The sequence below is a fragment of the Triticum urartu genome, chromosome 7A (genome assembly GCF_056163025.1).
Source record: "Triticum urartu cultivar PI428250 chromosome 7A, HENAU_Tu73, whole genome shotgun sequence".
Classification (NCBI taxonomy): Eukaryota; Viridiplantae; Streptophyta; class Magnoliopsida; order Poales; family Poaceae; genus Triticum; species Triticum urartu.
In genome coordinates, this window is record NC_141879.1 from 133,187,611 (window position 1) to 133,200,818 (window position 13,208).

The window sequence follows — 13,208 nt, forward strand, 5'->3', positions numbered from 1 at the left end:
GCTGACAGCTGGGTCCACGGCCGCAGCAAGGAAGTGCCTCCTTATTACGTGCAAAATAATTATTCCTCCACCTGACAGCAGGGACCCACCGGACGGGCCACCGTATTTCGTGAAAAAAATGTTTCCCCTGACTACTGGGACCCACCAGCTACACCTTCACACTCAAGGAAGTGCGTCCAGGCAAAAAAAAAATGATTCGCCCCCCTGATTGTTGGGACCCACCAGCTACATCTTCGCACGCAAGGAAGTGCCTGATAGTCGGGACCCACCTGGTCGAAGCGTACGTAGCGTTCTCATTCTGGTCGCGAACGTCTACGTACATATATACTGGTCGATGTAGAGGCGCGCACGTGTCGTAGTAGAGGCGCGCACGTAGCATGTACACGTACGTACAGCGGTTGGGGTGCAAGAAAGAAAATACGGCCACGTATGTGTACATACGGGAGGGGTCTTGAACGCCTACTCGCACATACGTACGGCGAGGGCTCGTGTACATGGGTGGGTCGGAACGGATAAAAAGCGTCGTCGTCGTGTTCATGGGGAGGCAACGGAATGCGTCGTGTTCATGGGGAGGCAACGTAATACGTCGTGTTCATGGGGAGGCAACGGAATGCGTTGTGTTCATCGGGAGGGCTTGGACGGAATAGGCGATGGAAACGAGGTCTGGCGTACTGCAGAACGGAGGAAACGACCTTGTGTTCGTCCGGCCACGTTCGAAACGGGATCCTGTTCATCGGGAGGGGTGTGGCGTACCGCAAAACGGAGGAAACGGACCTCCTACGGTCGAAACGGGGGTCCTGTTGACCGGGAGGGGTGTGGCGTACCGCAAAACGGGACTCCACGGGATACTGTTCATCTCCACCGTCGACCTCCTCCAGCCTCCACGGGCTCCTGTTCATCCAGCCTCCATGGGCTCCTGTTCATCCAGCGTCCACCGCGCGCTACTCCACCGGCTATTGTTCAACCACCCCTCCATCGTCTACTGTTCATCCAGCCCTCCACACCACGGGGTCCTGTTCAACCACCCCTCCACGGGCACACCTCCACCGTCTACTGTTCATCCAGCCCTCCACACCACGGGGTCCTGTTCAACCACCCCTCCACCGTCTACTGTTCATCCAGCCCTCCACACCATGGGGTCCTGTTCATCCACCCCTCCACGGGCACCCCTCCACCGTCTACTGTTTATCCAGCCCTCCACCACACCACGGGGTCCTGTTCATCCAGAGGCAACGCCACCGCTCACTGTTCATCCAAACCCCCCCGCAACGCTCACTGTTCATCCCATCGATCGGCTTCAGTTAGCAGTAGTAGCGAAGGAATCGCTCAATCGGGTTCAGTTAACAGCCATCGATCGATCGCTCAGGTTCAGTAACACATAGCCTGCAGTGCAATCGCTCGGGTTCAGTTAGAGCCCAACGCCTCACTCGGGTTCAGTTAGAGCCAACGCCTCGCACACATGCACGTACATGTACGAGAGAAACGCGCATCGCTCGGCCCCCGACCTCCCACCGTAACTGGGAACTCCCCGGAGATTCCCCCCCTCGCTTCTACCATGGTTTTTCCCGTCATGGACGGCCCAAAGAATGTCATGCAGCTGCGTCTCCGGCCCGCCCAGGACGAAAAGCCCATTTTGTGTCATGATTTTTTGTCATAGAAGTAGGATCCCACCACATCTATGATGATACTGGGTTTTGTCACAATTATCGTCATAGAAGTGTCATATGTATGACATAATTATTTTCGTTTGGCCCAAAATGTCACGGATGTGTCTTTTTTTGTAGTGAAACCACTGCACTTGGAGGCCCAACAACGTCTACAAGAAGAAGGTTGTGTAGTAGACATCACAAACCTAGTTAACTAAGCATATTAGAGCTAACTTTGGTCATTTTGGAGGAAACAAAGCTAAGTATAGATCGTTTTAGAGCTAACTTAGGTAAAATGGATGGTTTTGGAGGTCAGTAAGCTTATTAAGTCATTTTGGAGGAAATAAAGCTAAGTCTAGGTCTTTATGCATTTGTTAAGCAAAACAGTAGAGAAACTTACCGTGATGATGGAGGTGTGGGAGCGGGCTGGCTCGTGCCGGTACCTGGAGAAGGATCGTGCGATGCTTGTTTGGAGTTACGCTGCACCAAAGATCATTTCCAATGTCTCGTTAGCATGATGACACTCAAATGTTGATACTAGCAAGTAGTGTCCATTCAAATTAAACTCACCGTCGTCCCAGGAGCAATCACTGGCATTGGCGGAGCGGTCTGGCCGGACTTCTCGCACACAAACTGCACATTTGGTTTTGACGACTCAGTCATACTAGTTAGTAACGAGACAAACACTACATGAATGTTTTGGCTAATCAGCAGAAGAAACTTACCACAAGGAGCTCATACATTGCCCATGCCTGCATGTAATTCCGTGCCCTCTCCTCCTCCAACATCTTTGTCATCCTCTCCTCCAACTCCCACTGCCTCTCCGCTGCCTCCGACAGAAGTTTCTCCGTTCTATCTCTCTCACTCTGTATAGCAGCCTGCAACACCACTCCTCGTTAGCATTTGTACTCATTTATGGAAGCGCACACAATGTAATGTAGAAAGATAGCTGAGTACGTATAACTAACCCTGAAGGCGAGTTGGACTGGCCGTTCACGAGGCCTTATCTCTGGAGTGGATCTCGACTGGGGTGCCTTGATCTCCGGGAGAGTGCTAGGACAACGGATAAGTCCATCTCCAATGGCTATCGAGCCATGGGACCTCCCACCACCAGCTATCATCACCAGCTCTGGATCAATGGGACCCTGGCTCAGGTTAAAGTCCTCCCCTTTCCTCGCCTTCCCTTCATCTCTATATTTCACGAGCTTGTCATGGGAGGAGATGTTGGTGAAGTTTTTTGCATCATCGAGGTCGGACGGAGAGAATGCCTTGACTTTCTTGTAAGAGGCAGTATGGGCCATGGCATAGAGGTCGTAGACCTCTGGCACCTTATCCGCCTTATTGTAGCTTGCCTGAAAGAGAGAAACAACGTAAATTAGTAATTAAAGGGATCAAGCTAGCATGATGGATGAATTGCATGAATCATGAAGCAAACCACATACCCAGTTCCGCCCGAACTGATATAAGTTGGAGGTGCCTTGATGGTGTGGCACACCTTCCATTTGGGCACATTTATCCTTGGCCGCGTTGTGGACGGCTAGCCATTCTTTTGAGCACCACTCATTGACCAACACCTCCCAACAATCCATCCGAGCCGCACACCATCTCGGAGGCCCCTAAGTTAGCAAATAGAAACTTGAGCGCTATGGCTTTGAATTAATAAATGAAGGAAGTAAGTACAAGGCCTTAAGAATTACCTTCATGTATTTCTCCTTACTCAGGAACTTCTCGTGGCACGCTGGCTTGGGCTTCTTGATACCATGCAAGGCGTAGTAGCCTCGAACAGCCTGCACCCGAGTCTCGTGCAGTAAGTTTTGTAGTAGGCGCTTGTAGACGTTCTCGATAACATTTTCCGCCTCCTTGATGTCTACTACACAACCTTATTCTTGTAGACGTTGTTGGGCCTCCAAGTGTAGAGGTTTGTAGGACAGTAGAAAATTTTCCTCAAGTGGATGACCTAAGGTTTATCAATCCGTAGGAGGCGTAGGATGAAGATGGTCTCTCTCAAGCAACCCTACAACCAAATAACAAAGAGTCTCTTGTGTCCCCAACACACCCAATACAATGGTAAATTGTATAGGTGCACAAGTTCAGCGAAGAGATGGTGATACAAGTAGTATATGGATGGTAGATAATAGTTTTTGTAATCTGAAAATATAAAAACAGCAAGGTAACTAATGATAAAAGTGAGCATAAAAGGTATTGCAATGCTAGGAAACAAGGCCTAGGGTTCATACTTTCACTAGTGCAAGTCCTCTCAACAATAATAACATAATTGGATCACATAACTATCCCTCAACATGCAACAAAGAGTCACTCCGAAATCACTAATAGCAGAGAGCAAACGAAGAGACTATGGTAGGGTACGAAACCACCTCAAAGTTATTCTTTCCAATCAATCCGTTGGGCTATTCCTATAAGTGTCACAAACATCCCTAGAGTTTGTACTAGAATAACACCTTAAGACATAAATCAACCAAAACCCTTATGTCACCTAGATACTCCAATGTCACCTCAAGTATTCGTGGGTATGATTATACGATATGCATCACACAATCTCAGATTCATCTATTCAACCAACACATAGAACCTCGAAGAGTGCCCCAAAGTTCCTATCAGAGAAACATGACGATAATGTGTGCCAACCCCTATGCATAGGTTCATGGGAGGAACCCGCAAGTTGATCACCAAAACATACATCAAGTGAATCATGTGATATCCCATTGTCACCACAGATACGCACGGCAAGACATACAACAAGTGTTCTCAAATCTTCAAAGACTCAATCCGATAAGATAACTTCAAAGGGGAAACTCAATCCATTACAAGAGAGTATAGGGGGAGAAAACATGATAAGATCCAACTATAATAGCAAAGCTCGCGATACATCAAGATCGTACCACCTCAAGAACACGAGAGAGAGAGAGAGATCAAACACATAGCTACTGGTACATACCCTCAGCCCCGAGGGAGAACTACTCCCTTCTCGTCATGGAGAGCACCGGGATGATGAAGATGGCCACCGAAAAGGGATTGCCCCCTCCAGCAGGGTGCCGGAACGGGTCTAGATTGGTTTTCGGTGGCTATGGAGGCTTATGGCGGCGAAACTCCCGATCTATTGTGCTCCCCGATCGTTTTAGGGTATATGGAGATATATAGGCGGAAGAAGTACGTCAGGGGGGCCACGAGGGGCCCACGAGGGTGGAGGGCGCGCCCAGGGGGGTGGGCACGCCCCACTACCTGGTGGCTTCCTCGAAGCTTCCTTGACGTGGACTCCAAGTCTCCCGGGTTGCTTTCCTTCCAAAAATAAGTTCCTTGAAGTTTCAGGTCAATTGAACTCCGTTTGATTTTCCTTTTCTGTGATACTCTAAAACAAGGAAAAAACAGAAACTGGCACTGGGCTCTGGGTTAATAGGTTAGTCCCAAAAATAATATAAAAGTGTATAATAAAGCCCATAAACATCCAAAACAGAAGATAATATAGCATGGAGCAATCAAAAATTATAGATACGTTGGAGATGTATCAGCATTCCCAAGATTAATTCATGCTCGTCCTCGACTAGGTAAATGATAGAAACAGAATTTTTGATGCGGAGTGCTGCTTGGCATAATTTCAATGTAATTCTTCTTAACTGTGGCATGAATATTCAGATCCGAAAGATTAAAGAAAAAAGTTCATATTGACATAAAAATAATAATACTTCAAGAATACTAACTAAGAAATTATGTCGTCTCAAAATAACATGGCCAAAGAAAGTTCATCCCTACAAAATCATATAGTTTAGTCATGCTCCATTTTCGTCACACAAGAACGCTCTAATCATGCACAACCCCGATGACAAGCCAAGCAATTGTTTCATACTTTAGTAATCTCAAACCTACAAACTTTCACGCAATATATGAGCGCGAGCCATGGATATTGCACTATGGGTGGAATAGAATATGATGATGGGGGTTATGTGGAGAAGAAAAAAAAGAAGAAAGTCTCACATCAACGAGGCTAATCAATGGGCTATGGAGATGCCCATCGATTGATGTTAATACAAGGAGTAGGGATTGCCATGCAACGGATGCACTAGAGCTATAAATGTATGAAATCTCAACAAAAGAAACTAAGTGGGTGTGCATCCAACTTGCTTGCTCACGAAGACCTATGGCACTTTAGGAGGCCCATTGTTGAAATATACAAGCCAAGTTCTATAATTAAAAATTCCCACTAGTATATGAGATCATGGTGCTACTTTGAAGCAGAAGTGTGGTAAAAGGATAGTAGCATTGCCCCTTTTCATTTTCTTTTTTTATTTGGCCTTTTTTTTCTTTTTTTGCCTTTCTTTTTTAGGACAATGCTCTATGAATGATGGTCATCACACTTCTATTTACTTACAATTCAAGAATTACAACTCGATACTTAGAACAAGATATGACTCTATATGAATGCCTCCGGCGGTGTACCGGGATATACAATGAACCAAGAGTGACATGTTATGAAAGAATTATGAACGGTGGCTTTGCCACAAATACTATGTCAACTACATGATCATGCTAAGCAATATGACAATGATGAATGTGTCATGATAAATGGAATAGTGGAAAGTTGCACGGCGATATATCTCGGAATGGCTATGGAAATGGCATAATAGGTAGGTATGGTGGCTGTTTTGAGGAAGATATAAGGAGGTTTATGTGTAAAAGAGCGTATCATATCACGGGGTTTGTATGCACCGGCAAAGTTTGCACCAACTCTCAATGTGAGAAAAGGCAATGCACGATACCGAAGAGGCTAGCAATGATGGAAGGGTGAGAGTGCGTATAATCCATGGACTCAACATTAGTCATAAAGAACTCACATACTTATTGCAAAAATCTACAAGTCATCAAAAACCAAGCACTACACGCATGCTCCTAGGAGGATAGATTGGTATGAAAAGACCATCGCTCGTCCCCGACCGCCACTCATAAGGAAGACAATCAAATAACACCTCATGTTTCAAATTTGTTACATAACGTTTACCATACGTGCATGCTACGGGACTTGCAAACTTCAACACAAGCATTTCTCAAATTCACAACTACTCAACTAGCATGACTTTGATATTATTACCTCCATATCTCAAAACAATCATCAAGCATCAAACTTCTCTTAGTATTCAAAACACTCATAAGAGTTTTTTTACTAATCTTGAACACCTAACATATTAGGATTATTTAAGCAAATTTCCATGCTATTTAAGACTCTCAAAATAATCTAAGTGAATCATGAGAGATCAATAGTTTCTATAAAACAAATCCACCACCATGCTCTAAAATATATAAGTGAAGTACTAGAGCAAAACTATATAACTCAAATGATATAAGCGAAGCACATAGAGTGTTCTAACAAATTCCAAATCATGTATGGCTCTCTCAAAGGGTGTGCACAGTAAGGATGATTGTGGTAAACTAAAAAGAAAAAACTCAAATCATACAAGACGCTCCAAGCAAAACACATATCATGTGGTGAATAAAAATATAGCTCCAAGTAAAGTTACCGATAGAAGTAGACGAAAAGAGGGGATGCCTTCCGGGGCATCCCCAAGCTTAGGTTCTTGCCACACCTTGTTCCATAATCCATCAAATCTTTACCCAAAACTTGAAAACTTCACAACACAAAACTTAAAGTAGAAAACTCGTGAGCTCCGTTAGCGAAATAAAACAAAACACTACTTCAAGGTGCTGTAATGAACTCATTATTTATTTATATTGGTGTTTAACCTACTGTATTCCAACTTATCTATGGTTTATAAACAATTTTACTAGCCATAGATTCATCAAAATAAGCAAACAACACACGAAAAACAGAATCTGTCAAAAACAAAACAGTCTATAGTAATCTGTAAGTAACGCAAACTTATGGAATCCCAAAAATTCTAAAATAAATTTCTGGGCCTGAGTAATTTATCTATTAATCATCTGCAAAAAGAATTAACTAAATATCACTTTCCAAATAAAAATGGAAGCAATTCTCGTGAGCGCTAAAGTTTCTGTTTTTTACAGCATGATCATAAAGACTTCACCCAAGTCTTCCCAAAGGTTCTACTTGGCACAAACACTAATTAAAAAATAAAAACTAAATAATAACAGAGGCTGGATAAATTATTTATTACTAAACAGGAGCAAAAAGTAAGGAACAAAAATAAAGTTGGGTTGCTTCCCAACAAGCGCTATCATTTAACGCCCCTAGCTAGGCATGATGATTTCAATGATGCTCACATAAAAGATAAGAACTGAAACATAAAGAGAGCATCATTAAGAATATGACCATCACATTTAAGCTTAACCCACTTCCTATGCATAGGTATTTTGTGAGCAAACAACTTATGGGAACAATAATCAACTAGCATAGGAAGGCAAAACAAGCATAACTTTGAAACTTTAAGCACATAGAGAGGAAACTTGATATTATTGCAATTCCTACAAGCATATATTCCTCCCTCATAATAATTTTCAGTAGAATCATGAAAGAATTCAACAATATAACCAGAACCTAAAGAATTCTTTTCATGATCTACAAGCATAGAAAATTTACTACTCTCCACATAAGCAAAATTCTTCTCATTCGGAATAGTGGGAGTATCATAAGAGACTTGAAATACTATAAATTGTTTCCACATTAAAAGAGTAATGCTCAGAAAAATTGGAATAATAATCATGACAAGTTTTATAAATATAATCATCACTACTTTTTATAGCATACGTGTCATCATAATAATCGTCATAAGTAGCAACTTTGTTCTCATCATAATCAATTGAAACCTCTTCCGAAATAGTGGATACATCACTAAATAAAGTCATGACCTCTCCAAATCCACTTTCATAAATATTATAAGATTCAACATCCTCCAAAATAGTGGGATCAGTACGTCCTAAAGTTGACACTCTTCCAAACCAACTTACATAAATATAATCATCATAGGTACAAGGCAGGCTATCATCATTATAAATTTGCATATCAAAACTTGGGAGACTAAAAATATCATCTTCATTAAACGTAGCATCCCCAAGCTTGGGACAAACATTAATTGCAGAAAATATATTCTCAAAATCATCATCTTCATCAAACATAGCATCCCCAAGCTTGGGCCTTTTCATATCATAAGCATAATCACTCTCATCATTAAATAGTATGGATAGCACCAATAGTATAGCAATTATCATATTCTTTCAAGCAAGTGCCAAAAAGATTTTCAAGATCATAAGATGTATCATTATCTTTCACAATTATATTTGATTCATTTTCATGAGGCACACCAATAATAGGAGCAACATTATTTGGGAGAGATATCTTTTTACCTCTCTTCCTTTTTCTTTTCTTCTTCTTCACCGCATCATGTGTGGGTTCAATCCTCTTTTTGGAGCTCCTTATTAATGAGATTGGTTGAATAGACTGCTCCTCCTCGTTACCTGATTCATCATAAGAAATAGTAGGAGGGTATTTGGAAGTCTCTTTCCTTTCATTAGTATTCTCTTCATCTTTTATTTGTTTTCTTTTCTTTATGTAGTTGGCAATATAAGGATTTTCAATGCAATTCACCGCACAATACATATAAATTTCCTCTAGATCAAAACCAAGAAGTTTATAACGGGCAAATTCTGGAAGATGCTTAGTTATACGTTTCATTTCTTCTTAGCCCATAAGCAAACTAATTCATTATAATGTGCAAGGGAAATCAACTCATCACAATTTTTGGACACGATTAGATCATGAAACAATTTGCATCGGATAGCTAAATGACCACTTTCATTGCAATGTCCACAAGTACGGCCAAGAAAATTTAAATTTTCAGCACAATCATCTAGCCTTTCTTGCAACAATTTAGTTTCTAAGTGCTTATGCCTCTTGCAATATCTATCTTCCCTATTTGGTGTGTACTTGCAAACCCAATGCACTCAACAAAAAATGACATGTTTATAGGAGACATTTTCATCATAACTAGTACAATCATCATTAGTACTATGGATATTCAAGGAGTTCATACTAACAATATTGCAATCATGCTCATCATTCTAATATTTAGTGCCAAACATTTAATGCATTCTTCTTCTAACACTTTGGCACAATTTTCCTTTCCATCATACTCACAAAAGATATTAAAAAGATGAAGCGAATGAGACAAACTCAATTCCATTTTTTGTAGTTTTCTTTATATAAACTAACTAGTGCTAAAACAAGAAACAAAAAAACTCGATTGCAAGATCTAAAGATATACCTTCAAGCACTCACCTCCCCGGCAATGGCGCCATAAAAGAGCTTGATGTCTACTACACAACCTTCTTCTTGTAGACGTTGTTGGGCCTCCAAGTGCAGAGGTTTGTAGGACAGTAGCAAATTTCCCTCATGTGGATGACATAAGGTTTATCAATCCATAGGAGGAGTAGGATGAAGATGGTATCTCTCAAGCAACCCTACAACCAAATAACAAAGAGTCTCTTGTGTCCCCAACACACCCAATACAATGGTAAATTGTATAGGTGCACTAGTTCAGCGAAGAGATGGTGATACAAGTAGTATATGGATGGTAGATAATAGTTTTTGTAATCTGAAAATATAAAAACAGCAAGGTAACTAATGATAAAAGTGAGCATAAAAGGTATTGCAATGCTAGGAAACAAGGCCTAGGGTTCATACTTTCACTAGTGCAAGTCCTCTCAACAATAATAACATAATTGGATCACATAACTATCCCTCAACACGCAACAAAGAGTCACTCCGAAGTCACTAATAGCAGAGAGCAAACGAAGAGATTATGGTAGGGTACGAAACCACCTCAAAGTTATTCTTTCCAATCAATCCGTTGGGCTATTCCTATAAGTGTCACAAACAGCCCTAGAGTTCGTACTAGAATAACACCTTAAGACACAAATCAACCAAAACCCTAATGTCACCAAGATACTCCAATGTCACCTCAAGTATCTGTGGGGATGATTATACGATATGCATCACACAATCTCAGATTCATCTATTCAACCAACACATAGAACCTCAAAGAGTGCCCCAAAGTTCCTACCGGAGAATCATGACAAAAACGTGTGCCAACACCTATGCATAGGTTCATGGGCGGAACCCGCAAGTTGATCACCAAAACATACATCAAGTGAATCACGTGATATCCCATTGTCACCATAGATACGCATGGCAAGACATAAATCAAGTGTTCTCAAATCTTTAAAGACTCAATCCGATAAGATAACTTCAAAGGGGAAACTCAATCCATTACAAGAGAGTAGAGGGGGACAAAACATCATAAGATCCAACTATAATAGCAAAGCTCGCGATACATCAAGATCATACCACCTCAAGAACACGAGAGAGAGAGAGAGATCAAACACATAGCTACTGGTACATACCCTCAGCCCCGAGGGAGAACTACTCCCTCCTCGTCATGGAGAGCACCGGGATGATGAAGATGGCCACCGGAAAGGGATTGCCCCCTACGGCAGGGTGCCGGAACCGGTCTAGATTAGTTTTCGGTGGCTACGGAGGCTTCTGGGGGCGGAACTCCGAATCTATTGTGCTCTCCGATCGTTTTAGGGTATATGGAGATATATAGGCGGAAGAAGTACGTCAGGGGGGCCATGAGGGGCCCACGAGGGTGGAGGGCGCGCCCAGGGGGGCGGGCGCGCCCCCTACCTCGTGGCTTCCCCGAAGCTTCCTTGACGTCGACTCCAAGTCTCCCGGGTTGCTTTCCTTCCAAAAATAAGTTCCGTGAAGTTTCAGGTCAATTGGACTCCGTTTGCCTTTTCTGTGATACTCTAAAACAAGGAAAAAACAGAAACTGGCACTAGGCTCTGGGTTACTAGGTTAGTCCTAAAAATAATATAAAAGTGTATAATAAAGCCATAAACATCCAAAACAGAAGATAATATATCATGGAGCAATCAAAAATTATAGATACGTTGGAGACGTATCACTCCTCCTCGTACCCCTGCAGACACCTGTAGAATGTCTGCAATCAAATGAGACAATATTGATTAGTACAATTAATAACTAGCTAGTTGAAGCTTTTTAATTGTGTAAAGGAGAAATTAACCAGAACTTTCTGATCACCATGTCTGCCCTCGTGTTGCACAAGACACCGTCGATAATCTCACCCGGCGGGGCCGGGGCAGCCAAGTAGTGCTCCCAGCTCAATCCAAGGTCTGGAAGCCGACCCTCACAAGGCAACATGACAAACCTCGGGAAGTTTTGCCGGCAAAGCACTCCAAGGACGGAGTTGGGCCGGCGGACCTTCTCATGGTGGTCCCAACCCCTGCAGCATGACCAGGCCAACGCATTAGATATTTGAAGAAACGTGAATGCAGAAGGTACAAAAATATTAAATGCACTTACCTATCCCCATCAGGGGAAATCAACCACCTCTTCTCGTGGGTCGCCGGCACGGACGGGAGCCGTGTACAACCACACTGGTAGACGGTGCCCCCCTCCTCCTCAATATCAGTCGGCTCCACGCCATCATCATCATGGCCACTCGGCCCCTCAGGCTGATCCGGCCAGGTACCCCATCCAGACGTGTGCTCGTCCGAGGTCTCGTGGGCCCAACGATCATGGGCCGAAGGCCTGTGGACTCAAGGCTCGTGGACCGGAGTCCATGTAGCCTCCTCCTCGCACGAGTCCACCCTAGCAGTCACGTGCTCGGGTGAAACAGCTGGGGGTGGTGGCGAGGAAGGCACCCTAGCAGTTACGTGCTCGGGTGAAATAGCTGAGGGTGGCGGCGACGAAGGCACCCTAGCAGTCACCCTACCTCCTCTCCCGCGACCACGTGCTCCAGCTCCTCTCTTCTTCCCTTCCTTTCCTCGTCCCCTGCTGGGCACCGTGTTTGACGAAGAAGGGCCCGGCGGTGTCGCCATACTGTCCAGCAATGCTCGTCGGATTTGTGTGGGTGGAATGGAACACCTCCCACCACGCGCCGACGAAGAAGGGGCCTCAGAGCGCTTCGGACCAGCGCCCACCATCTTTCAACACCTGCCATGACAAAGAGTAAACAAAATTAATACAACATAAAAAATACCGACATGAATAATAATATATGCTGTTTGTCATAACAAAATCAAAAAAATATATTTGGTGTCAGGGTGGCGTGTCGGGGTCGGGGTGCCGTGTCGGGGTCGGGGTGCTGTTTTGGGATCTGGGTGTCGGGGGTCGGGGTGTCGGGGTGTCGGGGTTGGTGTGTGGTGTTAGGGTGTCGGGGGTCGGGGGTCGGGGTCGGCGTGTCAGGGGGTCAGGGGTCGGGGTGCCGTGTCGGGGTTGGGGTAACGTTTCAGGGTCTAGGTATCGGGGTTCGGGGTGTCGGGGTCGGGGTGTGGTGTCAGGGTGTCGGGGGTCAGGGTCGGGGTGTCGTGCCGAGGTGTCGGGGTGGCGTGTCGGGGGTCAGGGTCTGGGTGGCGTGCCGAGGAGGGTCGAGGTGCCGTGTCGGCGGTCAGGGTGTCGGGGGTCGGGCGGACAACGACGATCTACGATCAACGATGACGGACAGCGATGCGGAGTCGGTCAAGTCCGGCAACGGCGGTTCCAAGATGAACAAGAAC

At 44.1% G+C, this 13,208-nt stretch overlaps 1 protein-coding gene across 1 annotated transcript; it reads right to left on the reverse strand.

Moving 5' to 3' along the window:
- Nucleotides 1–2,042: 2,042 nt before the first annotated feature.
- LOC147958532 (uncharacterized) lies at nucleotides 2,043–12,022 on the reverse strand. The gene is made up of 7 exons (XM_087532182.1): nucleotides 12,013–12,022; nucleotides 11,607–11,629; nucleotides 3,089–3,262; nucleotides 2,615–2,998; nucleotides 2,372–2,524; nucleotides 2,217–2,279; nucleotides 2,043–2,126 (listed from the first exon to the last, which is right to left on the reverse strand). The coding sequence occupies exons 1-7, from the start codon at nucleotides 12,020–12,022 to the stop codon at nucleotides 2,043–2,045; spliced, it is 891 nt and encodes a 296-aa protein (XP_087388308.1).
- Nucleotides 12,023–13,208: the final 1,186 nt, after the last annotated feature.

What these genes read in the sequence shown, in the direction of transcription:
- LOC147958532 (XM_087532182.1), bottom strand. An exon ending in TTCTACAGGTGTCTGCAGGG is followed by an intron (nt 3,263 to 11,606) that starts GTACGAGGAGGA and finishes TTGCTAACTTAG; the next exon opens with GGGCCTCCGAGATGGTGTGC. An exon ending in CAGTCCAACTCGCCTTCAGG is followed by an intron (nt 2,525 to 2,614) that starts GTTAGTTATACG and finishes GTGGTGTTGCAG; the next exon opens with GCTGCTATACAGAGTGAGAG.